Source organism: Anolis carolinensis, chromosome 5 (assembly GCF_035594765.1).
Source record: "Anolis carolinensis isolate JA03-04 chromosome 5, rAnoCar3.1.pri, whole genome shotgun sequence".
Classification (NCBI taxonomy): Eukaryota; Metazoa; Chordata; class Lepidosauria; order Squamata; family Dactyloidae; genus Anolis; species Anolis carolinensis.
Window position 1 is genome coordinate 58,436,014 of NC_085845.1, and position 27,225 is coordinate 58,463,238.

At 39.3% G+C, this 27,225-nt stretch overlaps 1 protein-coding gene across 5 annotated transcripts; it reads right to left on the reverse strand.

The window, feature by feature from the left end:
• Nucleotides 1-349: 349 nt before the first annotated feature.
• LOC100551817 (kynurenine/alpha-aminoadipate aminotransferase, mitochondrial) lies at nt 350-25,939 on the reverse strand. 5 transcript variants are annotated; one of them, XM_008115224.3, is made up of 15 exons: nt 25,728-25,787; nt 17,367-17,455; nt 16,807-16,923; nt 16,253-16,421; nt 14,426-14,558; nt 12,265-12,339; nt 6,895-7,104; nt 5,818-5,883; nt 5,103-5,185; nt 4,789-4,885; nt 4,365-4,426; nt 3,715-3,779; nt 1,919-2,025; nt 1,686-1,787; nt 350-823 (listed from the first exon to the last, which is right to left on the reverse strand). In XM_008115224.3, exons 3-15 carry the CDS (start codon nt 16,871-16,873, stop codon nt 782-784), a joined length of 1,278 nt encoding a protein of 425 aa, XP_008113431.2. In that variant the 5' UTR covers nt 16,874-16,923; nt 17,367-17,455; nt 25,728-25,787; the 3' UTR covers nt 350-781. The 5 variants fall into 5 exon arrangements, with proteins under 5 accessions (XP_008113431.2, XP_008113429.2, XP_008113430.2 ...); XM_008115222.2 differs by lacking the exons at nt 17,367-17,455; nt 25,728-25,787 and adding an exon at nt 25,803-25,939; XM_008115223.2 differs by lacking the exon at nt 17,367-17,455 and having other exon boundaries at nt 25,728-25,877.
• Between the last annotated feature and the right edge of the window lie 1,286 nt (nt 25,940-27,225).

Here is a 27,225-nt window from a genome sequence, read left to right on the forward strand (position 1 = left end):
TTTTGCATTTCCTAAAACTTTAAAGTTCTTTCTGATTCTCTCTTCAGTTTTTAGATGAGCAGAATGAAGGTGTTTTCTTGAACTGAAGGTTTCAAAATAGTAACCTCCAGTTATGACTCAGCTTGCTCAGTTCTTTTGATAACCGCTTATAGGCCTAAGGTCTTCTATTCTTGTTGTAGTTAATAAACAATTCTTACTAGTTAATACACAATTAAAAGCACCAGTTGCTTGAAAAGATCAGATGGCAGCACATCCCATCTTGAAAATAAAAGCCTCCACTTTTGGTACTATGTAGTTATCCTATGAGTTGGGTTGGGGAAAAGAGAGCAGAAAAGGGTAAATAGCCCAATAGGCAGCAAAAGCAAGTTTATTCATACAGGTATATTACAGTGCAAGTCTATACATTTGAGCAATTGTTTAAAATGGAAAGCACAGAAGATGACAACAAAGATTTAAAAAGCAATGGATTTTACAAACTAATATCTCCTCTTAATATGAACAGAAATGAACAAGTACATAATTCTCAATTGCAGTGCAAATAAAGAGATAAGAAGAATAGCAAGAAAGATATTAAACTCAACTGGCAGATGGTGTCTCACCCAGTGAGCAGAAAACTCCCATGGCAACTTAGTAAATCAATGCCTTTCTGCACATATTACTTAACACATTGTTTTGTGATGTTAACATACGGGCTTGAAAAGAAAAAAGGTAAAAATAATGTACATTATACAGTGTAGTCAACACAGCTGGAAATCCAAGTGCTATTGAAAGCACTTTTGTATCATACAGCTTCTCTTATGAGTTCAGCCAGTCTTTGGAAACCCTGTAATAATAATAATAATAATAATAATAATAATAATAATAATAATAATAATGATAATAATGCCACCAGTAATAATAATAACAGCATTAAATAACAGCAACATAATGGGGTCAAATTGGTGTAGCGGTTACAATTTTGGACTTGGGGTGTAGCTATGCTGTAGAATGAATCCAATGTGACACCACTTTAATGGCCATGGCTGAATCATGCGATTTGTAGTTTAGTGAAACACCAGCATTCTTTGGCAGAGAAAGCTGAAGAACCTGTAAAACAACCACTCCCAGGATTCCATAGCATTGAGCTATAGCAGCTAAAGTGATGTCAAACTGCATTCATTCTACAATGTAGATCAGTGATGGCGAACCTTTTAGAGACTAGAGTGCCCAAACCAATATATCTAAAAATGTCAGCATTAAACAAATAAAAGGTCCTACCATGTCTACACATGATGAAAGAAATACATTAAACATTGAAAGTAGCTCTAAGATAATCTCAGAGTGGAATATTACATTTATCTACTCATAAGAATATTCCATTGGTAATATACAATTAAATGGTGGAAACTTAATGGACCATTAATTAACTTTAATTTAAAACCTGTCCGGCTTGCAGCAAGTAACAAATTTGTCCAGGCAATGCACTCATACCATAAATATTTTTTTAATATAGATGTACAATAGCCTATGATCGGAAACAGGAGATGTGAAAGTGGCAGCACCAACTTCAGTGTGTTTTATATGGCGAAAAAGAGGTCACTGGGAAGGTGAGAGCAAAAGTTTTAAACTGGTTATAGGATAATAGAATTAATGATAGGAAGATTGCCTAAATAGTTTCAGGGAAGATAAGCAAAACATACACTCACCTGATCAATTTGACTTGGAGAAGACAGTGAGAAGGAAGCTCTGACATAAGAGCTGGGATCAGAACTATTTATGTTAAATGCTCTTCCTGGAACCAGTAATACCTGAAACAAACAAAAACAACCCTCTTCATTTCCTTGTCAACCACTTTTTTTTGGGGGGGGGATATTAGAGATGATTAAATTATTATTAACTCCCCTGTTTAATTACACCACCCACAATATATTTTTCCTACTTGTTTTTCTAAAGCCTTTTTCATGATCAGGTCCTGTGTATCAGAAACTCCCTTGATTTTAATCCATAGAAACATTCCAGCAGCAGGTACATGCCATTCTGCCAAACCTAAAACAAAAAACAAAAAAACAAAACTTTCATTCCTACTGTGTAATCAACCCAGATCTGGGTTTTAAAACTGCCTTAAATATACTGGTAAGTCACTGTTCAAAATTAAATGGAATTGTTTTCCATTTCTCCAGTCTTCTTGGTCCCTGATCAACCTGTTTTTGACCAGGGACCACTTTGACCAGGGACCACTCTCCAACATTAGTATCAAAGGGGTTACGAATCAGTTTTTGGTCAACTTTAGATTCGGTTCGGTTATTTGGTGTAGTGATTCAGAAAACTGCATTGGCTAGACTACATCAGCTCTAGTTTCTGATACACAGCATATGCCACCCAGTAATCACCATCTGTTCACCCACAGAAAACCTTATTTAATAACCTGGAGCTGATGTGGTCTATCCAGTGCAATTTTCTGAATCAGCACCCCAAATAACCCCAGGAACAGGCCTAAAAACTAAGACACCAAGATATTCCATGGAACGGCTCCACTCAGGGGGAGGGGGGGGGAGAGGAGAAGCAGCAGTCAGAAGGCTTGTTCATGCCTTTTGTGGGTAGTCAGCCTCTCCCTTCCCGACATCCCTGTTGCCTCGTCACTATAAGAGGGTTTCACAAGACCAGTCACTCTTGTTGCAATAGTGTAGTAACGGTGAGACCGCAGACTACATTTTATTTCTTGGGGACCACTGCTCTTACGAGAGTGCCTTCTGGCTATCTAATATGACTCCTTTTCTATATTATGGTTGGATTTCATTTCCTAAAATCCTATATGGACTTACTTAAGACAAATCTCTCTGAAAACTGTTTACTAAAATGATTTTTAAACATTGTATATAACTGTTTTAAACAAATATTTCAATTTTTTGGGCTTCATTTTGGGAGCCCTAGTAGGCAGATAAGTGATAGATAAATAAATACAAGCAGAGCATCCTTATATCTGAAATATTCAAAAATCTGAAATTGAGTGGCTGAGATCACCATCTCACTTTTTCTTTCTGATGGTTCGGTGTACATGTCCTTGTTTCATACACAAAATTATTAAAGACACCATACAAAATCATATTAGGCTATGTATATAAGGTATATATGAAACATAAATCAATTGTGAATTCTTTTTCAGTAAACTGACTTGAGTGTTAGTTCTGGGGAAAAGGGCAGGACATACCTAAAGTTGAGTAATTTACTGATTAACTAATTACCTGCTGTGCCATATCTTCACATTTTTTTCTCAGTGATAATGTACTGCTTTCCTTATGATGATACATTTAATCTACTCCTTGTTGTAATTATTTATACTGTATCCCAGTATTAAGCTAAAGAGTGGCACCCAAGAAAGCTAACAGCACAAACTTTCAAATGAAAAGGGAAAATATAATTAAACCATATTGACAAATACAAAAAAATTCAGTTAAGAGACATCAATTTACAAAAGTATCCAGGAAGTGAAACTCGCTTTGGTAGTTTCTTGACAAAAGCCTGTCTGAATCAAAACACATTTGTTTTTTGGGGGAAAGCCAGAGGAATGGGATCTAGATTACCAATTATGGCGGTGGTGGAAGGATCAAAAGACATTAAAGAATCCCATAATATCCAGGCAGATGCTTATGGAAGAATATAGTCTTTCATGGAACCTAAACCCAAGAAATAATTTATAAAAACTTTATGGTTGCATTGCTCATAACTTTCTCCAACCTTTTAGCCACTTGTCTGCTGCCTTAAGCATCACATCCCGCTGTTGTTTGTAGAAATCTAACACGCTGGAAGAAATACAGAAAAAAAATTGCTGAGGGTATCAATAAAATGATTGCAAAACTGGTAATTTAAAAGCACATATTAATCTGAAAATAGTTACAACAGGAACGCAAACCCAATACCAATGCAGAATAGCTATGCATAAAATAGCTGCCACATGGACTATAGTTTTTGTAGTTTACTATGCAGCAAAAAGCATTCCTATGTAAATCGTAACACACAAAGTAACACATTTTCCTTGCTGTCATCCACACCTGCTTGTTTGTAAATTTTGAATTCCCTGTTTTCCTCCGCACCACACTTCTGCTGATTCTTCAGCCCACAAAATGTGTTTCCTTCTTGTGCGCTTGCCTATAGCTGAGTCCAAATAATCAAAATTTCAGTCATGACTGATTCTAACTCTGAACAAATCTGCACCAAATCTAATGCAAATAATAATCTTACATGTAAAATATGGAATGACTTAGTAGGAGTTATATTTTTAAAGAAAGAAAACTCCTCAAACATGAAACAGTGAAACTACAATAATGAGAAGGAATAATAGAAAATATTTATCTCTCTTTCTCTCCCCCTCTCTTTCTGTTTCTTACCTGTCTACGTGGCACAGGAAACCTTTTTGTCCCCATTGCTGAAGAAGTTGGGATATCATAATCTACAGAAATAAAGCCTATTGTAAATATTCATCTGTCAAATAGATACTAAAGCAATTAGAAACGTCATGAATATGAAAGTATTTCTATTGCAAGCCATGTAGTTTTAAGCATATTAATGTTCTTGTTCCCAGTCTGGATCCATGGGGAGAGTTGAGTAAGAAATAACAACTTCTACTATGTTGAGTTATACACTGTATTTAAATCTTTATAGTACCTTTTCATACCACAAAATATCTTTTCTCAAATTATGAAAATGATTAACTTTTCAAAACTATGATAAGAGACTGTGCTACACAAGTGGGGCTGGCCTCATAGCTTACATTGCAAACATCATGTTTTGGAAAACTAGAAGGACTCTTACCTGAGTAAATGTGCTGGTATGCATTGTAGAAACTTGTATATGTAAAATAATTCTGTCAATGAGAGGTTTGGGTCCGGTTAGAAAGCCAATCCTTAATCTATATAAAAATAAATACAATTAAAATAGTATCTTAAAATTAAAATTCAACATCATCCTGTCCCCTGCATGAGAAGCTGGAGCTCACCCGCTCTCCCCGGATTGGAACTGCTGACCTTTCAGACAGCAGTCCTTCCAGCACAAGGGTTTAATCCACTGTGTCACCAGGGGCTCCTTGTACTGTAACTAAAAGATCCTAAATATAAAATTAACTTTACCCTGAAGAGAGGATCTTAGAGAAAGAGTCAGTCCTGATAACTCGGCCATCGGTGTCCATTGAAAGAAAAGTTGGTGCCCAAGGCTGAAGAAGAAATACTGGTGTTTATTATTCAAAGTAAATGCAGTCATTTCAGTCTAGTCTGTAGAAACAGAGATTTATCATGCTGGTCAAAAGTGAGGTTTGAAATAATAGTTGTACAATGCCAGGGCCCTGGCAAGCCACCAGTAAATGTGGAACGTTCCAGCTCCGGGTTCGCCCCTAGACCTCAGCAGTGATGCAAGGTAGGTTTTCCTGAGTGTAACTCCTCTTCTTTCCTCTATAACAATGATGCCGAAAAGCAGGCTTGAAGCTGGTACCCGCTCCCGCCTACTTTCCTGTCGAGTCTATTTTCGTACAGGGAGGGGCCTTCCTGTTCCATGCCTCCGAAGGAACGAAATAATTGAAATAAATGGATGAAATGGGAGAAACTAATTTCGCACTCATGAGTATTAGTTATTTTTTATATAATGAAAAATGGTTTTTATGCTAGTTTTAATTTTGTTGTTTTTATTTTGTGCTCTTGTATTTTATGTTTTTTTCTTGGTGTGTATGTTTGAATAAAAATTATTTTTAAAAGGAGACAATCATGAATGCACTACCAGAACAAAGCAGTGTAAACATTTGCTCTTTTTTAAATGTAGAAAGCATACAAGTAGCAGTAACTAAGAACTCACCTTGTTAAACTGAAGAAAATAATATGGATCATCCTCTATTATAAGGAAATCATATTGCCTTGCAAGCTGAAAGAAAAGAAAAAATCCACATATATGTATAGCTTTCGTTCAAATTAGAATAAGTTGCCCCAAACCTTTCTACAATCCCATCTCATGCTTTCAGATGTCCCAGATAGAGTCAAGATTAATGCTAGGTAGAATTATGGTATCAGGAGTGAAATTATGGTACTTCATCCCAAGACGTTGTCATTTATTGATCCATTCATTATATTTATATGACTGCACACAATAATACAAGAAGCTAACAAACCCAGAAGCAAAGTATGTTAAAATACATACAACGGAGTGATTAAACCATGAGAAAAATGGAAAAACTGAACCTAATTTTCTTTTGAAAGGGAACGAATCCACACAAGTAACATAATGTTCTTCCTTCTATGGAAATACAGTATATCGCCCAAAGTGGTCCAGATATGGAAAAAACTATACGTGTTTTTGGATTCCATTGGTTGAAAGACTGTTGGGGCTAAATGTAGTGTGTTGTGCAATATTTGATGTGTTTAATTTAACCAGTACTTTAATAATAGCTTCTAAAAATGACACATGTTAACATATGTAAATGATTCATTTTGTAGAAAAAAATACATTTGGTTGAGAGTTCAAAGGAAAAAAAATCCTAATTTTACTTGTATTGATGATGTTACAGATACATTCACCCAAAAAACAAAACAAAAACAAATTTCTACTATCTGATGTTGGCTTATAATAAAAATCTTAAAAATAAAATTGAACAGACATAATAAACCTCACATATAGCATGTCAGCAATTAAATCAAAAAGAAATTTGGTGAAATAGAGTACTTTTTAGAGAGTGGATCAAGCCTACTAGAAAGGGTGGCAAATCTGGGCAGATCCTGTGAACTGCACTATGTATCTCTGAAAGTACCAAGATACTTTGGTTTCTTAAGAGTCCTTGTAATCTATAGCTTCTTTCTCTGTTCTTCATGATAAGTGTTTTGCTGGAGTGTTCTGTCATTTTTACTTTTTGGCTGTTGCATGGGATTCTAATGGGCATACCTGATAAATTTCTTCCTTTCGATCTGTTGTTAATGAAGCTCCAGTAGGATTTCCGCCATTAGGAATTGTGTACAGAAATTTGGGGAGGTTGTTGTTGAGTTTTTTGGCATCCTCTGGATTCCACCTGGAAAGAATTTCTTTCAGGCCTTTTGGAATAATACCGTGTTGGTCACTGGGGACATTGATGATGTTACAGCCCAACGGCCTCAGCTGTTTCAATCAGAATAATAATACAAAATAACAGGAAAAAAGAAGTCTTACTTAAGTGAATCCATTTTATATTTCATAAATTATTTTTCCATATGTACTCGGCTATAGTGTTTCAATGGTGCCAAGTTTCCTTTACATCAGAGTATCTTTAAAATCCTTTTAATTTTTACATTTCATTGGTCATCATGCCAGTTACATCTGACTTTAAGATGGTGAATTTTCACTGAAAGATGAGTTAGAAAAGCTGACCATTTCTGGATATGGATTTTTCTTTCAGTGATCTTCCTCCCTCTCTTTCTCTCTCCTTACCCCAAAGAGATCCACCCCATATCATAAATTCCTGAATTTCTAGCAGTCCCCTTATTTCACACCACATCCTGCAATGTTCTGGAAGTTGCACTAAAGCTATAGACTTCTTAAAATTGTCTAAGATTTTGAAAGTTAATTCTGGGGGGGGGGGGGGTTGGTGGGGGGAGGGGTATAATTAACTTTTGGGGTCTATCTCATGAGCCATGCTTCTTGAGAATTTCTGAGAGTTGTAATGCAAGAAATTGATTTAAGCTCTATTTCCAAGAGAAGACTGAACTGTTCATGAGGAGCGACGCATTGTTTACATTCAGTAAATGTTTTCGCATGTCCTCAAATATTTAATTATTAAACCACCCAAACTTAAATAATGCTCCACAAAATCCAAAGAAGCACAATCTTATTGCAACAGTCACCCTTCCTGTGACAACTGTAAAATGTGAAGTTCTTTGTAGGAGCTAGCTCAGGTCCTTCAGATGTTGAGTTACAACTTCCAGCATCCTATACTGCCCAGGGCTGCTGCAATATCTAGTCCAGTGAAGCCCTGTAAACTGCTTGATTATTCCCCCTAGAATACTTTGAAAAAGTAGAATCATAATAGTTTATTCTAATAGTTGATAGCCGCAGTTGATTGCGGCTTACCAATTATGTTGATTTTGACAGGTTTAGCTCCAAGTCGAGCAAAACCAGATAATTTTCTGGGGTACCTAGAAAATGCCAAGAGAGGCTATATTTGTGTAATTTTTAGTGTGTCAGGAGCGACTTGGGAAACTGCAAGTTGCTTCTGGTGTGAGAGAATTGGCCATCTGCAAGGACATTGCTCAGGGGATGCCCAGAAGTTTTACCATCCTGTGGGAGGCTTCTCTCATATCCCTGCATGGGAAGCTGGAATTGACAGATGGGAATTCAACCCGCTTCCCAGATTCGAACCGCCAACCTTTTGGCCAGCAGTCCTGCTGGCGCAAGGGTTCAACCCAGTGGTTCTCAACCTGTGGGTCCCCAGGTGTTTTGGCCTAAAATTCCCAAAAATCCCAGCCAGTTTATCAGCTGTTAGGATTCCTAGGAGTTGAAGGCCAAAACATCTGGGGACCCACAGGTTGAGAACCACAGGTTTAACCCATTGCGTCACCGGGGGCTCCTATTTGGGTAAATGAAATTAGTATTGATCCAGCAAATATGAGGGTCATGCTGTATGGTCCTCTTGTGGACCTCTCTAGGTCCTCCAATGCGATTCTATGATACACTTCTGGCTGCAGTATAGTCAAGTATAGTGAAAATATACAGTGTGCTATTATCCATTGCATTAAGTATCCATAGGAAGTGATGTGTGCCTTGGAACCTAACCCCCATGGAGATGGGAATAATACTGTAATTCTGTAGCATGAATAGACCTCAAGTGACATAACCGGGGTTGCATAAACATTTCACAGGCAGGAAGGAGTTGTGGGTGGAAAGAAATTAAGAAGCCCTGCTCTAGACTGCTTCTGACATTTGATTCTGTAAGTGTACACCTGTGTTTTGGAAATACACTTAAAAATATCATATATGAATAGTAAACTTCTCTCTTTTGGGGAGATAAAGCGGGGTAATAATAATAATAATAATAATAATAATAATAATAATAATAATAATAATACATCACACAGTCCTAGACACTTGGGAAGTGTTCGACTTGTGATTTTGTGATATGAAATCCAGCATATCTATCTTGTTTTCTGTGTCATAAAAAATAATAATAATGATACATCACATACTCCTAGACACTTGGGAAGTGTTCGACTTGTGATTTTGTGATATGAAATCCAGCATATCTATCTTGTTTTCTGTGTCATAATAAAATAATAATAATGATACATCACATACTCCTAGACCCTTGGGAAGTGTCCGATGTGTGATCCAATAAACAGCCAGCATAGTGATCTTGTTTGCTGTGTACTAATCTTGTTGTGTATCAATAATAATAATAATAATAATAATAATAATAATAATAATAATATATCAGAGAATAAGGGTTGGATTCAGCTTCCCATTACAACTTCCACTTTGCTCTCCTGAAAGCTGCAGAATACCCCACAGTCTTTGAGGGTTCAAAAATCCAAACCATGGCAGTGATATAGGACTACATGCTCTTACCATAGGTCTCTATCTATGATCACAGAGTATTGGTAGAGAGAGGAACTGTAAGCTTTCTTGGGTTAGCGTGGATACAACAGATTATAAATTGTGTGCAGTTCTAAAACTGCATTCACACGAATGTGTTTAAAGTTTCTTTTCTTGGAGCATACGAAGGAGTGGCTGGAGCACAAATCAACCTTCCTGCTTGTCTGTCATTGAATGAACCTTTCAGGCAACTTGCCTCAACAGAAGATTGCTCCAACCATAAAACTTTCAGAAACTTGGATGGAAATTTCTATGACGTTAATGGAGTAGCCAGGGGGGAAAAAACCCAGAAAGGTGTGAGCACTTGGTAATAATAGCTGAGGTGTAAAATAAAGAGGCTGCCATTTCTCTTTCTGTACTAAGTAGTGCATCATTTATTAGGCTATAAATGAAATGCAGCCACATTTAAGTTTTATATGGTCTCTCCCCCCAATCCTAACTCAAAAGGATAATGAAAAAACATTGCCAATAATATACACTAAGTCATATAATAAATCATTTGGACACCCACAGCGATTTGTACAGGCAGGAAATGCTGAACAATTATATGTAATATTGACAGAAATAGGATTTATTCTACCATTTATTCCAGCATTTTTCTGACTTGGTGCATTAGTAATATTTCATCTAAATGGATGAGGGGCATACATAACATGCAACAAACTCACAGACCTGCTTTCTGCTCATGCAAGTGAAAAATATTTTGAATTTGTCTTACTTTTTTGTTGCTAATTTAGAACCACTACCTTTATTGACTATTAATATCTTACAGACCATTTAAGAAGAGCTGACTATTATTAAGGGAAAGGGAAGGTGAGTATTTTTCCCTTGGAAATTGTGGCAACAGTATTAGGCCTCTGCTGAGAAGCTGAGTATGTCTTATGTGTTGTAGAAGGCTTTCATGGCCGGAATTACTGGGTGGCTGTGAGGACAGTAAATAAAAAAACAACACTAAGAAAACAGGGGAATTCCAGTTGTGAAACAATCAGGGCCAGCTAACACCTCCTAACAAAGGATTCCCCAGGCAGGAGGCAGCCAGGCTTTGAATCTGAAAGGCTACTTAATGCTAATCAAGGTGGCCAATGGCAACATTCACACCTGCCTCAAACAGACAGGAGTTCTTTCTCCCACCATGGTCCTTCCACATATATATAAACCCCACTTGCCTAGTTTCCAACAGATCTCACAACTTCTGAGGATGTCTGACAGATGGGGGCGAAACGTCAGGAGAGAAATCTTCTGGAACATGGCCATACAGCCCGGATAACTCACAGCAACCCTGAGTATATTTTATTTAATAATGTTACATTTACAAACATCTTCTCCAACTAGAGTATAACATTTGGTAAGTCAGACAGGACTAGGTCTTTTCCAGTCCACATTCATTAGTCTATCCTAGTAACATTCCCTGGAATCATCCTGAATGGACTGTTGGTTGTTGTCAGAAAAGAATTAAACCAGCTTTCCTTTACATATAGTGATTTCAGCAACAAGTTGGCCCCCAGAGTCTGTTATTACTAAAAGGAAAGGTGACATTCACTCAGCTGTAATAGACATTTAGTGTCAGGTTTCCTTTGGCTCATGGTGTACTTAAGAGTCAGCTGAGCATCATTTCTTTGACCCTGATACTTGGGGAAACTGCAGTTTCATCCATTCCAGGAGTCCAAATTGTTCCCGCGTGAAATGTGTTCCTATGATCTTGGACATAGGGGAAAATTGGTGGAGAGGAAAACATTGATACGCTCAGGAAAACTCAATAGTCTAAGGGTGCATCTTAATCTAGTTTGACACCACTTTGCCATGGCTCAGTGCTATGGAATCATGAGGGTTGTAGTTATACAAGGTCTTTAGTCTTTGCCAAATAGTGTTGCGGCTTCACCAAGCTACAAATACCTAGATTCTTTAGCATTGAGCCAAGGCAGTAGTTGTGTCAAACTGCATTAATTCCACAGCGGAGATGCTCCCTAAATATTTTTAGGCTTTTTTTTCATTTTAGGTATAACCTTTTAAAATAAGCAATAGGCAACAATATATCATAGATATGAATATTTAGAAAGACTGGACATCTTGTATTGTAAAGAAATGACCTCCAAGGGGGCCTTTTCAGAGTGCTGTTAATAAAAGCCAGTCCTAACAAGCTTTTATGTGGTGGAGGCTCCTTCTTTGAAGGCTTTTAAACAGAGGCTGGATGTGTTGTCGAAGGCTTTCATGGCCGGGATCACAGGGTTATTGCATGTCTTTCGGGCTGTGTAGCCATGTTCCAGAAGTATTCTCTCCTGATGTTTCGCCCACATCTATGGCAGGCATCCTCAGGGGCTGTGTGGCATGGAGGCTGTGTGGCATCTCAGAGGTTGGATGGCCATCTGACCGGGATGCTCTGAATGCAATTTTCCTATTTTTTGGCAGGGGGTTGGACTGGATGACCCATGAGGTCTCTTCCAACTCTATGATTCTATGGAGCCCATGCCAATTTTAGTATATTCTTCTCCCCCCAGGTTAGATCAGAAATGGAAGAAAATGCACATTTAGTAATAAAAGCCTAGACTGACATTTATAACTGCATTCTAACTTATTAACATCAACAGTTCTGCATTCAGTAAACATCAGAATTCATACAATGTCATACAATGTAGACAGAGCTCAGAAAGGTCACCAGATGGAATACAGTTCCCAGAATCCCTGGGCCATACTCACAGCGGCTAGTGTCCCAGGATAGGTGGGTGCATCTAAGAGGATGTTGTCTCCAGGATTAATAAGCATTTCAAATACCTAAAAATAAAAACAACACTTCAGAAATCTCTGGCATATCAATAACATTCCTTTCCACTTCTGCCAAAGGTGTCGGCAGGTTAAGCTCTGCCGCACATTAAAAAGCAGGGAGATAGAAATACTACCATCAAGTGAATTACCAGGCATGCTAAATGCAAACCATTAAAAAGGACATAAAACGTATTTCACCTTCCCCATACTGTCTTACAATATTGCAGCAAAAAAACAAGTTAGAGAAAAGAGGAGATCTTTAGCATAATATATGACAATTTTAAGCTCCTAGAACTGTGAACTTACAGTACATAAAATCCCACTCAACTGTTTCATTGCAGTCCATGTTTGCGTTTCGGAGAAAGTAAGTAGCTGTGAGTTGGACTGAAAAGCCATTAAGTGCCTCTTTACTTACAGTGGAATTTTTAAATGTGTATTTCATGAGAAACTTTGTCTAATTCACAGATCATGGGATATAATAGTACATATACATTATATTCACTCCCCCCCCACCCAAAGATAATGTTTTTCTCCTTTTTTGGGGATCTCCTACACAGATTGAAAATGATTTTTTTTAACTGCAAGACTTTTGCTGTTCTACTGGAAATGAAACAAAGAACTTCTAGTAGCTCCCAGTCAAACTACTGCTGCTCTACATCTACCACATGGGGCTTAAGGATATATAGGATCAGTTACTGGGAAATTTAAATGATGCAGGAAGACTTGAAGGGAATGTGACCAGGATGGGATTGGATATGACCACAGCACTGACGATGCAGGAGTCCTTTTCTTTTTAAATTGCACACACATCAACCGAAAGTACCTAAGCATATGACTTAAGGATTTCAAAAACCCTTCCTCCCTGTTGTGACATTATGAGAATTTTTGCGTATTTGTGATATTCTTCCTAATTTTAGGACTTTCTTGTGAAAAATTCATTTACACAGACATCTATTTTCTTTTTGTACAAAATCTACTTTTCATACAACTCTTGGGATGGGGACAAGTCCTGAATGAAAGAATCTCATTGCATACACTTTCCCCCTAACACAGTGGTTCCCAACCTTTTTTTGACCAGGAGCCACTTTGATTTTTTTTGTTGTTGTTAGCAGGGACCAAAAGATTCAAGAATAACAAACTGTGTTAATCTAAATAACATGAATAAAGAGTACTATTATAATATAAAAAACCAACATTTTAAATAGAAAATTAAATTAGGTTTGCATCAATGTGGTTTTTGAGCTTGCATCTTCTTTACAAGTTGGGTAATCCTGGAGCTAATATTATTGCTCAAAGCTACACATACCATCAATTACTTTCAATTGATTCCTGGACTTGTTTTTAATTACCAGCAAAGCAGAAAACCCTTGTTCGCATAAATAAGTTGTGGAGGAGAGCATAAATAGTGCAAGACGATTCCTCGAATTTTAGTATAAAATAGCTTTTTTACACCAAAACTCCTCAAGAGAATCAGATTCAAATGCGTCCTTGCAGTTTCTATCATTTTGAAATTCAATGAGGTCTTCCTGGATTTCTTCTGCAACCTCTCCAATTTCAATCAACATTAAATAATTCAAAAATTAATATGAATATCAAGGACTCATGATCAGTAAAACTACTGGAGCCGTCAAATCACTAAACAGCAAAAAAGAATCACTGACACAGCCGAGCAAGAGAAAAGAATGCGTGCGATTGACTGACGCTGGGTGACATGAGTACATGACATGCGACATCAGTCACTTGCCCGACATCTTACCCGCCAGCACCGCTTGCGTAGCAACAGATTCATTATAATGAATAAAGGTTTAAAATGTGAAATGTTTTGCGGACCATATTTTAGTTCTTGTTGACCTCTGGTGGTCCACTGGTGGGAGCCAGTGCCCTAACATTTTGTCTACCTGTCTTTTGCAACAACTATTTATTCATTTAATTTATATCCTGCCATTCTCTCAGCATAGGATTTAAGTTGGCTTATAGGATCTTTGCAATGCAAGATTATAATGTACCACACTGTTGAAAGGAAAAATCTTTCCAGTGAAGGAAGAAATCGTTATTTATTCAAATCCTCAATATGTACTATCTTATTTTATCTTACTTTACACAACCCTTCTTGGCTTCCGGTGGTGACACACAACTCCATTTGTCCTTCTTCGGATTTATAATCAACTGTCGGAGGCTTATGGAGGCTCTTCTGTAAATCCTTCAACCAAGACAGCAGCTCTGGAATGCTGGACATAAATTCATAGTGTAATTAATCTACTCATGATTTGTGTTGGTACTAATTACAACTAACCAAAAAGAAGTATTGGGTGTTAACTTTCATGATTCTCATCCATTAACTTTGATTAGAATTTTGTTTCTTGGCTTACAAAGAATTGGACCTCAAATAAAGTGTGTGTAGGTAGGGTAGGATGGCGCAGTGAGTTAAACCACTGAGCTGCAGAACTTGCTGACTGAAAGGTCAGCAGTTTGAATCCGGGAAGCGGGGTGAGCTCTCATTATTAGGCCCAGCTTCTGCCAACCTAGCAGTTTGAAAACATGTAAATGTGAGTAGATCAAAAGGTACCGCCCCAGCAGGAAGGTAACGGTGCTTCATGCAGTTATGCCGGCCACATGACCTTGAAGGCGTCTACGGACAATGCCAGCTCTTCGGCTTAGAAATGGAGATGAGCACCAATCCCCAGAGTAGGACACAATTAGACTTAATGTCAGGGGGAAACCTTTACCTTTACCTTGAGGTATGGTAGCAAATCAGCATCAAGCCACTGGATGTTGCATTATTTAATATCAAAGCTATATACTGAATTTTGATCTACATCAAAAATACATATATCATGGCCTCTATTTTGGTCAAATGCAAAAATATTCTGGGTACTTCACTCCTCTGCCTAACAGTAATTTCAGATACAGCCTTTTTGTATCCTGAAGTGTGTATCTTGGTAACAAAACCGAATACCCCTTAAAAAAGAAAGAATTCTGCAAATTTGGGGAAACGTGGATAAAGTAGTATATACAATGGAAATGAGAGATGAAACATCCCCTCCAAAATGGAAAAAAGGGACTCTGTATGCATCTGTGTGAAGAAACAGGGGGAGCAAATGAGGTCAAAACAAAAGGGCAACCATGGAAGCAGGTCAGTCAAGGATTCCCTTCCCTATATGCATTCTTGAATAGCTAAGGATTAACCAATTGTGCTGAGTTGTAGAGTATGAGGCAGAAAGCGATAGAAGCCAAAGGACAGAAACGAGAGAAGAGCTGATGGAGAGAAATGAGAATAGAAGGGCAGCAGGACAAAGGGCCATAATGAAACATTATTTCTCTAAATCAATTTCATTCCATTTTGGTTAATTTGAAACTATGCCCCCTCCTAATCTAGTTTATCTTAGCTTTCGTTTAGTTTCACTATTAAAAGGGATCAGCATTAGCTGTATCAGAATATGAATTAAAACATGGCACATACTGTGGAGTTTCTCATTTTCAGAAATGGAGGCAAAATTGCAGGCAGTTTTTTAACAGCAAGAGGATGTGGCTTGGATGGTACAGGTTGAGTATTCCTTAACCACAATGTTTGAAACCAGAAGTGTTTTGGACTGATTTGGAAATACTTGAATATATATAATGAGAAATCTTAGAGATGGGACCCAAGTCTAAATAGAAAATTCATTCATGTTGCATATATATTTATGTACATAGCCTGAAGATAAATTTTATACATAATAAATCGAAATGGATCAGGGCCCCCACCGAAAGCCGGGACATGAAATGGATCAAGGTTTGCTCTGAATGCGCACGACTAGTACTTAGTACAGTGCTCCAAAGGATGCAAGGCCACATATCTCCCTTTATAGAAGTTGCGTGCAACATAACTTTTTATGAGTTTGAAACTTAAAAATCTAGCTATCTGAAATGCTTGTAAAAATACCCAGCTGAGAAAGAATATTGGAGAGCTTTCTTCATCAGTTCCTCCCCAATTTCAACTGTCGTTCCATCTCGAATGGCAATGCTGGCCGTCTTGAAAGGAAACGTATTGGGATTTGGTGCCCCTCCAGCCAGGGAGATTAGTGACGGCGGCGACCTCTGCATCAGCTCAGCTAAATTCAACAAGACAAAAAAATAATAATAAAAGGGGGAAATTATACCTAAATCAAATATCAGAAACTTTACTTTCTTTTTAACTTTACCTCCTCATTCATTTGAACTTCTTACTCACTCTGTCCTGAGCTGGCAGAATTGGTAACAAAAGTTGTAAAATGGTATAAACGAGCCATTAAAAATCCCCTTTTAAATGCCAAGATATTGATATGATGCTCAGATGGTGCATAGGAGGTGCCTCAGTGGGTTCCCCTTTTTTCTGTTACAGTATCTGTATTGAAAGCTATATTATTTCATAGCAAGACTAGATAGGGCTCTGGATAGAAATCCAGAGCCCTATTAGTGACCTAAGGGTAACATATAGTAACAAAAATACATACTTACTGAGAACTCTTATTGGTGATGCTTTTCTTGCTGCACTTACTGCAGTAATAAACCGTGAATAATTCATAGCTAATAGGCTAGGCACCAGAGTCGGCTTCTAAATAAACTGGACCTAGGCTGAAATAAAGCAAAAACAAATAGGGAATATCATATCTGTAGATATAAAAATATAGCCTGCGTATGTTTGTGTACACAGAACTCGAAAAGTAGATGGGTGATTAACTTGAAAATTTGGCACAATGTTGCATTCCAATATGCACATGCTTTTATAATAAAATGAGTTTGGGGGAGGGAAAATCATGGATGATGGGATATACAGTACATTCAATCACTTCAGCTCCCACAGACCACTATGACTTGCACCAATAACAGATCAGGACCAAACCTGGCACACAAGAGACCCTATGATCCACTTTATGTCTTGGCGCAGTTAGAGGAGGACAGAGAACAAATTATGGGATATGCAGTACCATCACCCAAATTGGCTACCACAGAGCACTGTGACCCCCATGAACGACGGACATGGACCATATTTGGCACACAGATACCCCATTACTCACTTCACGTCCTGGTGCCAACAGGAGGAGGATGGACCATGAATAATGGGATATGCAGTACCTTCACTCGATTCAGTTCCAGCTGCGACAAACTACAGAGAACCACATAAATGACAGACCTGGACAAAACTAGGCACACAGACTCCCCATGACCAACAGAAAATACTGGAAAAGTTCGGGGGATATTGACCTTGATTTACAGGAGTTAAAGTTCACCTAAATCCAGAGAAATTGTGCCCCCATCGAAAATGGACCGGGACCAAACTTGGCACAGAGAACCCCCATGACCAACTAAACATACTGCTGTGGTATGTTGGAATTTACCTTAATTACGGGAGTTGTAGTTCACCCTTATCAAGAGTGTGCAAAACCCAGCCAATAAACGGATCTGGACCAAACTTGCCACACAGACCCAACATGGCCAACTCAACATACACACAGGAGTTGGGGGTAAACGCCCTGGGAATCCCACTCACTCCAACTAACATTGTGTTTGAGTTCAAATAACTTCAATTACCAATACGCATTGCGTCCGCAATGGCTATCAATAAAACGCAGGGGCAATCTTTGCAAGTGTGTGGGCTGAAATTAGAAAAAAAAGCTTCTCTCATGGGCAATTATATGTCGCATGCTCTAGAGTTGGTAACCTGTCTGATCTTAATGTTTATGCAGAAAAAAGACAAACTAAAAATGCCACAGCACAGTGTGGCCGGGTTTAGCTAGTTTCAAATAAAAAATAAGTTACTGTACTTTCCAAATCATATCCCTTCCATAGAGAATGGACCACCCCCTTATTACTCATTACCTGAATACAATTTATTCAAAATTCACAGATATTCAACTCAGTTATGTGTCCATGATGCGACCTCATATTGAAAAGGCAGGAAATAGTCATAATATAAAAACACACAAGCAAATAGCAACTTGTCATCCCCATTAAGGATAAGAAATAAGCCCTTTGTTCAAAATCACAGTGAATAGAGCTAATTGTATGGTTACTGATTAGGTAGTGCCATGAAGAAATTTAATTATGCTTCTTAATTGGTCAGAACCAGTGAACACTGCAATAGACACATGATTAACCTCTATTAATAAATTTGTCTTAAAAGGGTCTTAAAAGCTTCATTTGAAATAGACGGGAGCAAAGTACACTTAAATAAGATTGGTAAAAGGCAGTAATTACCTACACAAAAGTTGGCTTCTGGTATTCTAATGAAGCAAAAGCTCTACTTTCATTTTCATTATCATATGATATTGATGTCTTTTCTAAATGTAATGCTTCCCATGATTGGAGAAGCCCCTTTCTGCTCACCTGCTCCTGATAGGCTCCCAACATTTCTCTTCTTGCTACCTTGCTAGTTAACTTTCTGCTCTAGCACAACACAAAGTTGTGTTGGAGTACTAAGAGATGCCCGCTAGGCTTGTGCATGAATTCGGTTTGGTTGGTTCCCTTTGGCTAATCCGGCTTGTTTGGCTGGGCTCAGCTGTCATGTTTTTTTTCCAGTTGAAATGGACCACGGAGCAGCTGGTCATGGCTCCTCCTTGGCCCCTCCTTATTGCCAATGGGCTGGATCTAGCTGCATTTTTCAACTGTGGACCAAAAATGGCTATTCGACTACCAGCCCAGTTTCCGGAGGCGTGTGAAAACAGATCTGGGGATCTCTCGAAATTTTCCCAGCAGAAACAGATCGAGGTTCCGCTGAAATGCACAAGCCTAATACTCACAAATGCTTCCAGTAGAAGTAACCACGGGCAAATGAAACTGTGTAGGAAGAAGCTGAAAGGGGGCCTTACTGTATATGGCTATGTGATTTGAGAAATTTGGAATGTAGAAAAGTTTAAGATAGAAAGAGAAAAACCTTGCTCAGCTGGAAAGGATTTTTTTTAAAAAAACAGGGGGTTTCTCAGGCAGTCAACCAGAGAATGCCTAGACTTTTAAATGTGAACTTACGATACACAACTATGACGCATGTATACCCCTGCCTCCATACTTGCTGAAAATATCAGAAACTGCACTATCAATTAAGATCAAGTCTCTTAATTAATTCCTTGCCACTGCCAGAGAACAGATGGGGTCTTCTTTAAATATAAGGAGTCCAATCTCATTGGACTCATAGTATTAACATTATACTCACTGAAATCAACTGGATAAAGTGAATCATGGATTTGAATGGTTATATTCCATTAAATAGGTCTAACTTGGACTAATGTTGAATCCAGTTTGGGATTTTCTCAGAATGAGGCAAGGATACCTAAAGTTATATATTACTTTGCAGAATGACACCGAACAGTACTGTATCTATTTACTTATTATCCTGATTTATGAATCCTTATGTATCTAAATAATAACAATTATAATAAACTCTATATTTTGCTTTATCTCCCTGAGGGTACTCAGGGCGGATTACAGAAAACATATATGGCAAACATTCAATGCCGTTATTCAATTTACAAGGACAGACAATACATAAACAGAGGTAAAGGCTTTTCCCATCTTTTCCATTTCTGGCATCTGGAGGCTGTGCTCAACTCCGGCCACGGGGATGTGTGTTTGTATGTGTGCGTGTGCTGTCACTCCATCTTTCATGTTGAGGAGCTTTGTCATCCTTAAAAATCCTCCCATCGAATTGCTGGCATGTCCTTATGGGCACATTTAATTACCTCCCCGCTTAAGGCAGTACCTATTTATCTACTCACATTTCTGTTTTCGATCTGCTAGATGGGCAGGGAACTCAGGCTAACGGCAGGTGCTCACCCCAACTCAGGTTTGAACTGCCAAAAATTCGATGAGAAGGATTTTATGCAGCTTTAGAGGTTTAACCCACTGTGCTAACCTGCCGTTGAATCTTAAAATCAATTATCGTATTTAAAGAAGTCCAAAACCTGATCCATATAATTCTAGATCACTTTTCTGTGCTAAGGACGAATTTCATTTCAACCAGTTTACAATGCAATGATTATATGGTTGCTTTTGTCTTATTTTTTGTGCAACTGATTCATATTTTATCTGTTCACAGGATCACATGCTGCAAACCAATCCTGATATAATTAAATGAAAGTTTTTTTAGACCTTTCATTTAATCGCAACTGTTGCACAACCAATTCAAGTGTTGCACAACCAAAGCTGTTAGGGCTCTGCATGGATTAGCTCTACATTAAAGATCAATGTAAATCAAAATTTCTTATAATCAACAAATTTGGAAGTCAGAAAGTAGCACATTCTGTTGTATTCCTCTGGAAACAGCTGAGTTATTCTGATGTTCCTTTGCCTCTTATTTTTAAGTGAAAACTAAGGAGCGATTTTAAACAGAACTAAAACAGACAGGGAGGCGTGACAGATGTGTAGTGCTTATAAGTTCTTGGCAGGAAGATCTCATCTTTGTTTCCTTAGCTATATTAAAAATAGTATGTTAAAATGTTTCACCCAACGCAAGCAGTCGTGGGGTGTCATAACATATCACACTAGAAGAGAAGTTTCTGTCTCTGGAAAGAACAAAAGAAAACAGTCTTTCAAAACATTTCAAAGGGTTTGTTTTTCATTTCACGGTTCCTTCTGTTTTCAAAACAACCCTATCATCTAATGAAAACATTTTATCTAATACATGAAACTCACTTTGGAAAAACCAACTGGTGTCCATTTAAGTAAGATATAAAGGTGTTTGTGTGGCCATATGTGCCTTCCAAACACTGAAACGATCAAAAACTGCAAAGAATTTGGGATACGGAAAGTAAGACCTTTTATTGAACCTATAGAAAATAACATTATATTAGCTTGGAATGCTGAGCTACATTCTACCTCAGGTTTACAAATTACTCAGAATTCATAGTAATTGCTCTTCTTTCTCACTTTCTATGTCCCTGCTGAATATCTTCCTTTGTATGTAAAGGCATTATGTGTATTTATTGGAGAGATGAGAAGTAAATCTTCTATTCAGCATTCAGTGCAATATTTTATTTATTTTTGCAACATAAATGTCGTCTGAAAAGAATTTTTTCATAATTCAAGTTTTTTTTAAAAAAAAAAACCCTTTGAAATCTCAGTGGAAAAATAATTTTGTGTATTATCACAGGCTTTCAAAGGTATGTTTCCATTCTATCAGGACAAGGGAAATAAAGCTATTTCTTTAGTATGGTTACTATATAAATGGATTATAACTGTTTGAACAGTACAACTTTTGTATTATCTTTGGATAAGGCTGACAAATAGAAAATAAATTAGATGGGGTGCATGTGTTTTCATACCTCCAACATTTCATCGAGGACAACAGAGAAAGGTGTGGCTACACCATGGTCAAAACAGCAAGAGGTATGAGTGAGGAAAGCTGATAGGAAGAGAATCAATTCATTTGAAGTGAAGCGTTGGAGGAGTGATCCACCAATATCTTGCATTGCTGAAAAGACAGCAAACCAAACTTGAACGGTCAAAGGATTTCATGGTCAGAATCACTGGGTTGCTGTGAGTTTTCCAGGCTATATGGCCATGCTCCAGAAGCATTCTCTCCTAACGTTTCGCCCACATCTATGATGGACATCCTCAGAGGTTGTGAGGTCTGTTGGATACTAGGCAAGTGGGGTTTATATATCTGTGGAATGTTCGGGGTGGGAGAAAGAACTCTTGTCTGCCTGAGGCAAGTGTGAATGTTGCAATTGGCCAGCTGGATCAGCACTGAATAGCCTCGCAGTTTCAAAGTCTGGCTGCTTCCTGCCTGGGGGAATTCTTTGTTGGGAGGTGTTAACTGGCCCTGACTGTTTCTTATCTGGAATTCCCCTGTTCACTCTAACAACCACCATGTCAGACTACACATAGAAGTCATTGAAATTCACAAGCATGTGGACAATTTCTACAGAAAGGAGAAAACCATGAAAATGAACAAAATCTGGCTACCAGTATAAAAGATAAAGGTAAAAGTTTTCCCCTGATATTAAGTCTAGTCGTGTCTGACTCTGGGGGTTGGTGCTCATCTCCATTTCCTAGCCAAAGAGCTGGCACTGTCTGTAGATACCTCCAAGGTCATGTGGCTGGCATGACTGCATGGAGCGGTGTTACCTTCCTACTGGAGCAGTGCCTATTGATCAACTCACATTTGCATGTTTTGGAACTGCTTGGTTGGCAGAAGCTGGTGCTAACAGCAGGAGCTCACTCCACACCCTGGATTCGAACCACCAACCTTTCAGTCAGCAAAAACTATAAAATCCGGACAGTAAGTAAAGAAATAAAGAACAACACTCAGAAGACAGGGGAAATCCAGATAAGAAAGAGTCAGGCCCAAAAAAGGATTCCCCCAGGCAGGAACCAGCCAGGCTTTGAGCTGCAGGGCTATTCAATGCTAATCAAACTGGGCAAGTGCAACATTCACCCTTACCTCAGGCAGAGTAGAGTTCTTTCTCCCACTCTGAACATTCAACAGATATATAAACCCCACTTGCCTAGTTTCCAACAGACCTCACAACCTCTGAGGATACCTGCCATAGATGTGGGCAAAACATCTGGAGAGAATGCTTCTGGAAAATGGCCCATAGAGCCCGGAAAACACACAGCAATCAAACCTGAACTCTTTCTAGAAGCCAAGGTGGTTGAGACTGTCGTACTTTGTCTCTTAATTCTCTGTTACCATGCAATGTGGTTTACAGCTCACTGGTGCACATTAGAAGCTCTATTTTGGTTGGTATTCCCTAACATTGGTCACCTTAGTTTAAAGCCCTTCAAGCACACTGCACAGCGCATTTATATGTATCATATAAACACTGCCTTTCTAAGCTACCTTCAATCCACAGTAAGTGATCGGTGTAGATGTGCCCAAGGAGAGCTCTTACTTATAGTGTCACCATAAGTCAAAGTTAACTTGACAGCAGTTAACAACGTGAATAAGAACAGACAAAACTTTGTGAGGCTCAGCAGTTTGCCTGAACCTATAGGATATGACATGATGATGTTGCCATCTCTTTTATTTTCCTCCTGGAACTAACATTTGCACTTTGAAACCCATTTCAGCAATTGGCATGAGACGAGGACAAAAGGGAGAGAGTGGGAGGAGTAGAGAGAAACAGACACATAAACAAACTGAAAAAGTGGTGCAGCTCGAGACTGTCCCTGCTAAAGTGGGACACTTGGATGACATAGTGCACTGCTTCTTACACAATGGGCCCCAACCCCAAATGGGGTCCCCTTAGCTCAATGTTGGAGTTACAAAAATTTTGGCATACAGTAAAAAGTATCCAAAAGTATGCCAAAAATTTTGGCATCAACCTGCAGTGTTTACAGTGGATTCTGCAGAAAATGCTTCAGCTGCACTCCATAAAAAAGGAAAATCGGCCTGTTTCGCAGGCCTTGAAATAGGCTACCAAGCTACAATGAAATGGGTTTTAAATATTTTATTTTTTACTTTTAGTGTGTTTTAACAGGTTTTTGGTATTTTAGGATGATATTTTGGTTGTTAAGTTAATTAGGTTGTGTTATATTGTTGAATGTGTTTATTTCGATTTATTGTCCGTACGGTTTTGTCTCCTACAGATGAATGTTTGCCTTACCTGTTAGAAAATCGCCGAGAGTCCCTTTGGGGAGATAGGGCAGTATACAAATAAAGCTTATTATTATTATTATTTATTGTAATTGCTGATTTATTATCTGTAAATGTTTGGTTTTCATACCTATTTTATATGCCGATATACCTGGGGTCATTAAAAAATTTCTTGGGAGGAAAGTGGTCATGAGTGGGAAAAGTTTAAGAACCCCTGACATAGTGTATGTGTAGGGGGATAGCAAACAAGGGGAGGATAGTAAATAGTATTAAAATGCACCTTACGGTGAGAAAGGGACCGGCCAAACTAACTCTTAAGTCCTCCTTGCCAAGGAAAACCCTGTGAAATTAACGAAGTGTGTATCCACACTGTACAATGAGTACAGTTTGATGCCACTTTTAATGCCCTTTAATCCTGGGAGTTGAAGTTTGGTGAGCCCCAGCACTCTTTGTCAGTGAAGGCCAAAGGACTTATAAAACTAAAACTCCCACAATCCCATAGCACTGAGCCAGTGCAGTTCAAGGGGAGCGGGGGTCAAACTATGTTGAAAACCCTATGAAGTTCCTAAGGCCCCATCCACACAGCTGTATAAAATCCACATTGAACTGCATTATATGGCAGTGTGGACTTAAGAGCCCTTCCAGGCAGGCCCTATATCCTAGGATTGATCCCAGGTGTCCTTTAAACTGGATGATATGAGTCCACACTGCCAGATAATCTGGGATAAATAGAAAACCTGGGATCAGATCTTGGGATAAAGGGCCTGTCTGAGGCCCCTTCCACACAGCTGTATAAAATCCCACATTATCTGCTTTGAAGTGAGTTATATGGCAGTGTGGATTCAGATAACCCAGTTCAAAGCAGATATTGTGGATTTTCTGCCTTGATATTCTGGGTTATATGGCTGTGTGGAAGGGCCCCAAGTCGACAGGTAGGTGACTTGAGCTGCATCGCAAAATGCAGTAGAAACACTATGTAACAAAATGAGAAAAAAAGAATGATGTCCTTGGTTTGAAAGTGTTATTTCCGGTTTCATTGAGTGGTACTAACTTTCAAAGTAGTTGTATCCCAGAAACTATGTTTTTGTAGATGCCACGAACTATACTGAATTCGTCGAGACTCTAGGATAGGCCTGGGCAAACTTCAGCCCTCCGGGTGTTTTGGACTTCAACTCCCATCATTCCTAACAGCCTCAGGCACTTTCCTTTTCCCCCTCAGCCGCTTAAGCGGCTGAGGGGGAAAAGGAAGGCGCCTGAGGCTGTTAGGAATGATGGGAGTTGAAGTCCAAAACACCCGGAGGGCTGAAGTTTGCCCATGCCTGCTCTAGGAGATCGTCACTGAAAAACTATATAGCAAAATGTGCTGCAGGATGTCCCACAACAAAGTTGTTGCAAATGGATACACTTTCCCCATGTTTTTATTATAGAAGCAATTAGGAAATGATATGTAGGACCCAGGAAAAATCGTGTTACATAGTGAATTCAGTGGTGTCCAACCTTTGGTCCTCCAGGGGTTTAGGACTTCACCTCCCAGAATTCCTAGGCGTTGGAGAAATTGCCCGGGGCTTCTGGGAGTTGGAGTCCCAAACACCTGCAGGAACAATGGTTGGGACATCAGGTCTACAGGTTTGAGGTTCTGGGGCAAACAGAGACAGAGAGAAAAGGGACCCTTGCTGGATCTCGTCTCCATATTTTAGGAAGGCTTGCCAGCGTGGCTCTCCAAAGAATCTCTTCCACCGGGGCCGACAAAGGCGTGCAGAGTCTCAGACACACAAGCCATGCGAATGAAGGCGGCTGGCTTTAGGGTCCCTTGCGCAGGCGCAGGGGGAAGCTTTCTGTCCCTTACCTGTCTAGGCCGGAAGGAAAGAAGGGCAAACCTTCCGCCGCCCCTTTTCTGTCTCTCCTCCTGAGCCTTACTTACCTTTGAACTCCAGTTGCAAAGAGAGCAAGCGAGCGCCCTGTAGGCAGGCAAACAGCGCATGATCGGGAAGGCTTCCCAAATGCGCGAAAGACGTCACTCCACGCTCCCTCCCCTCGAAGCGTGTAGTTTGGCACCAGCACTCTTGGCAGAGAAGGCGAAAGACCTGGAGAAACCACAACTGCCAGGACTCCATAGCACTGAGGCAGGACGGTTAAAGGGGTGTCCTGTCCAATTGCATTCATTCTACAGTGTAGTAGAATAATACAGCTTGCACCAGGATGAAGTAGAAATGACTCTTATAAGGTGCACCTCTATACTGACACCACTCTCTCTATCTAATCTGTATGTGTGCATGTGGCATGAGTGTCCACTCACACAGATACCCTCTAGCCTCCACAAACAGACTATAGTTCACAGTGCTGAGTAGCCACCAAGTCACTCCCTCTGTAAGGAGTCCCCGATGGCGTAGTGGACTAAAGCCTCGCGACTTGAAGGTTGGGTTGCTGACCTGAAAGCTCCCAGGTTCGAATCCCACCCGGGGAAAGTGTGGATGAGCTCCCTCTATCAGCTCCAGCTCCATGCGGGGACATGAGAAAAGCCTCCCACAAGGATGGTTAAAAACATCAAAACATCTGGGCATCCCCTGGGCAACGTCCTTGCCAACGGCCAATTCTCTCACTCCAGAAGCGACTCAAGTTGCTCCCGACACGAAAAACAAAACAAACCTCCCTCTGTAGACATGGCAGGTTACAGCGAGCGCATCCCAGTGTTCCTTTCTCCCTCTATTTGCATGACCCTGCCCACTGCCTCTCCCGTAACCCTCTGCTATGGTACACAGCAAACAGAGGAATTGATCAGCATCTGAACACATTGGAAAGGTTTGAGGAGAATTCACCATGATTTATAGGAGTTGTAAGTCCTGGGATGTATAGGTAATGTGTACCTCACAACCTCTGAGGATGCCTGCCATAGAGGTGGGCGAAACGTCAGGAGATAATACTTCTGGAACATGGCCATACAGCCCGGAAAACATATAACAACACTCTGATGGACCTCAAACTAACTTGGCACACAGACCCAACAAGGCCAACTTTGAATACTGGCGGAGTTTGGGTGTGATTGACCTTGACATCCAAGAGTTATAGTTCACTTGTATTCTGAGAACACTGTGTTGGGAATTGTGGATGATAGGTGTGCACACGTAAGATAGCTCTTACGTGTGCCCATGAACCCAGGGTCATCCAGCAGAATGATGTACCACTCAGCTTTGCAGAACAAATAACACAGGAACTTTTACTAAGTCCAAGAGATCAACAGAACAATGATATTTACAATAGTCCCTCTGATTGCTTACGGAATTCAGCAGCCATTAGCAGTCCTTTCTTAGTGCATACATCTGCTTCAGTGAAGATCAGCAGTGAAC

Excerpts from the sequence above, each read along its gene's own strand:
- LOC100551817 (XM_008115222.2), bottom strand. The coding sequence starts at position 16,873 with ATGAATTATTCACGGTTTATTACTGCAGTAAGTGCAGCAAGAAAAGCA. Across the intron at positions 3,780-4,364 it reads TTCCTGTGCCACGTAGACAG|CGTGTTAGATTTCTACAAAC; the intron begins GTAAGAAACAGA and ends TATTTCTTCCAG. Across the intron at positions 1,788-1,918 it reads AAAAGGCTTTAGAAAAACAA|GTATTACTGGTTCCAGGAAG; the intron begins GTAGGAAAAATA and ends TGTTTGTTTCAG.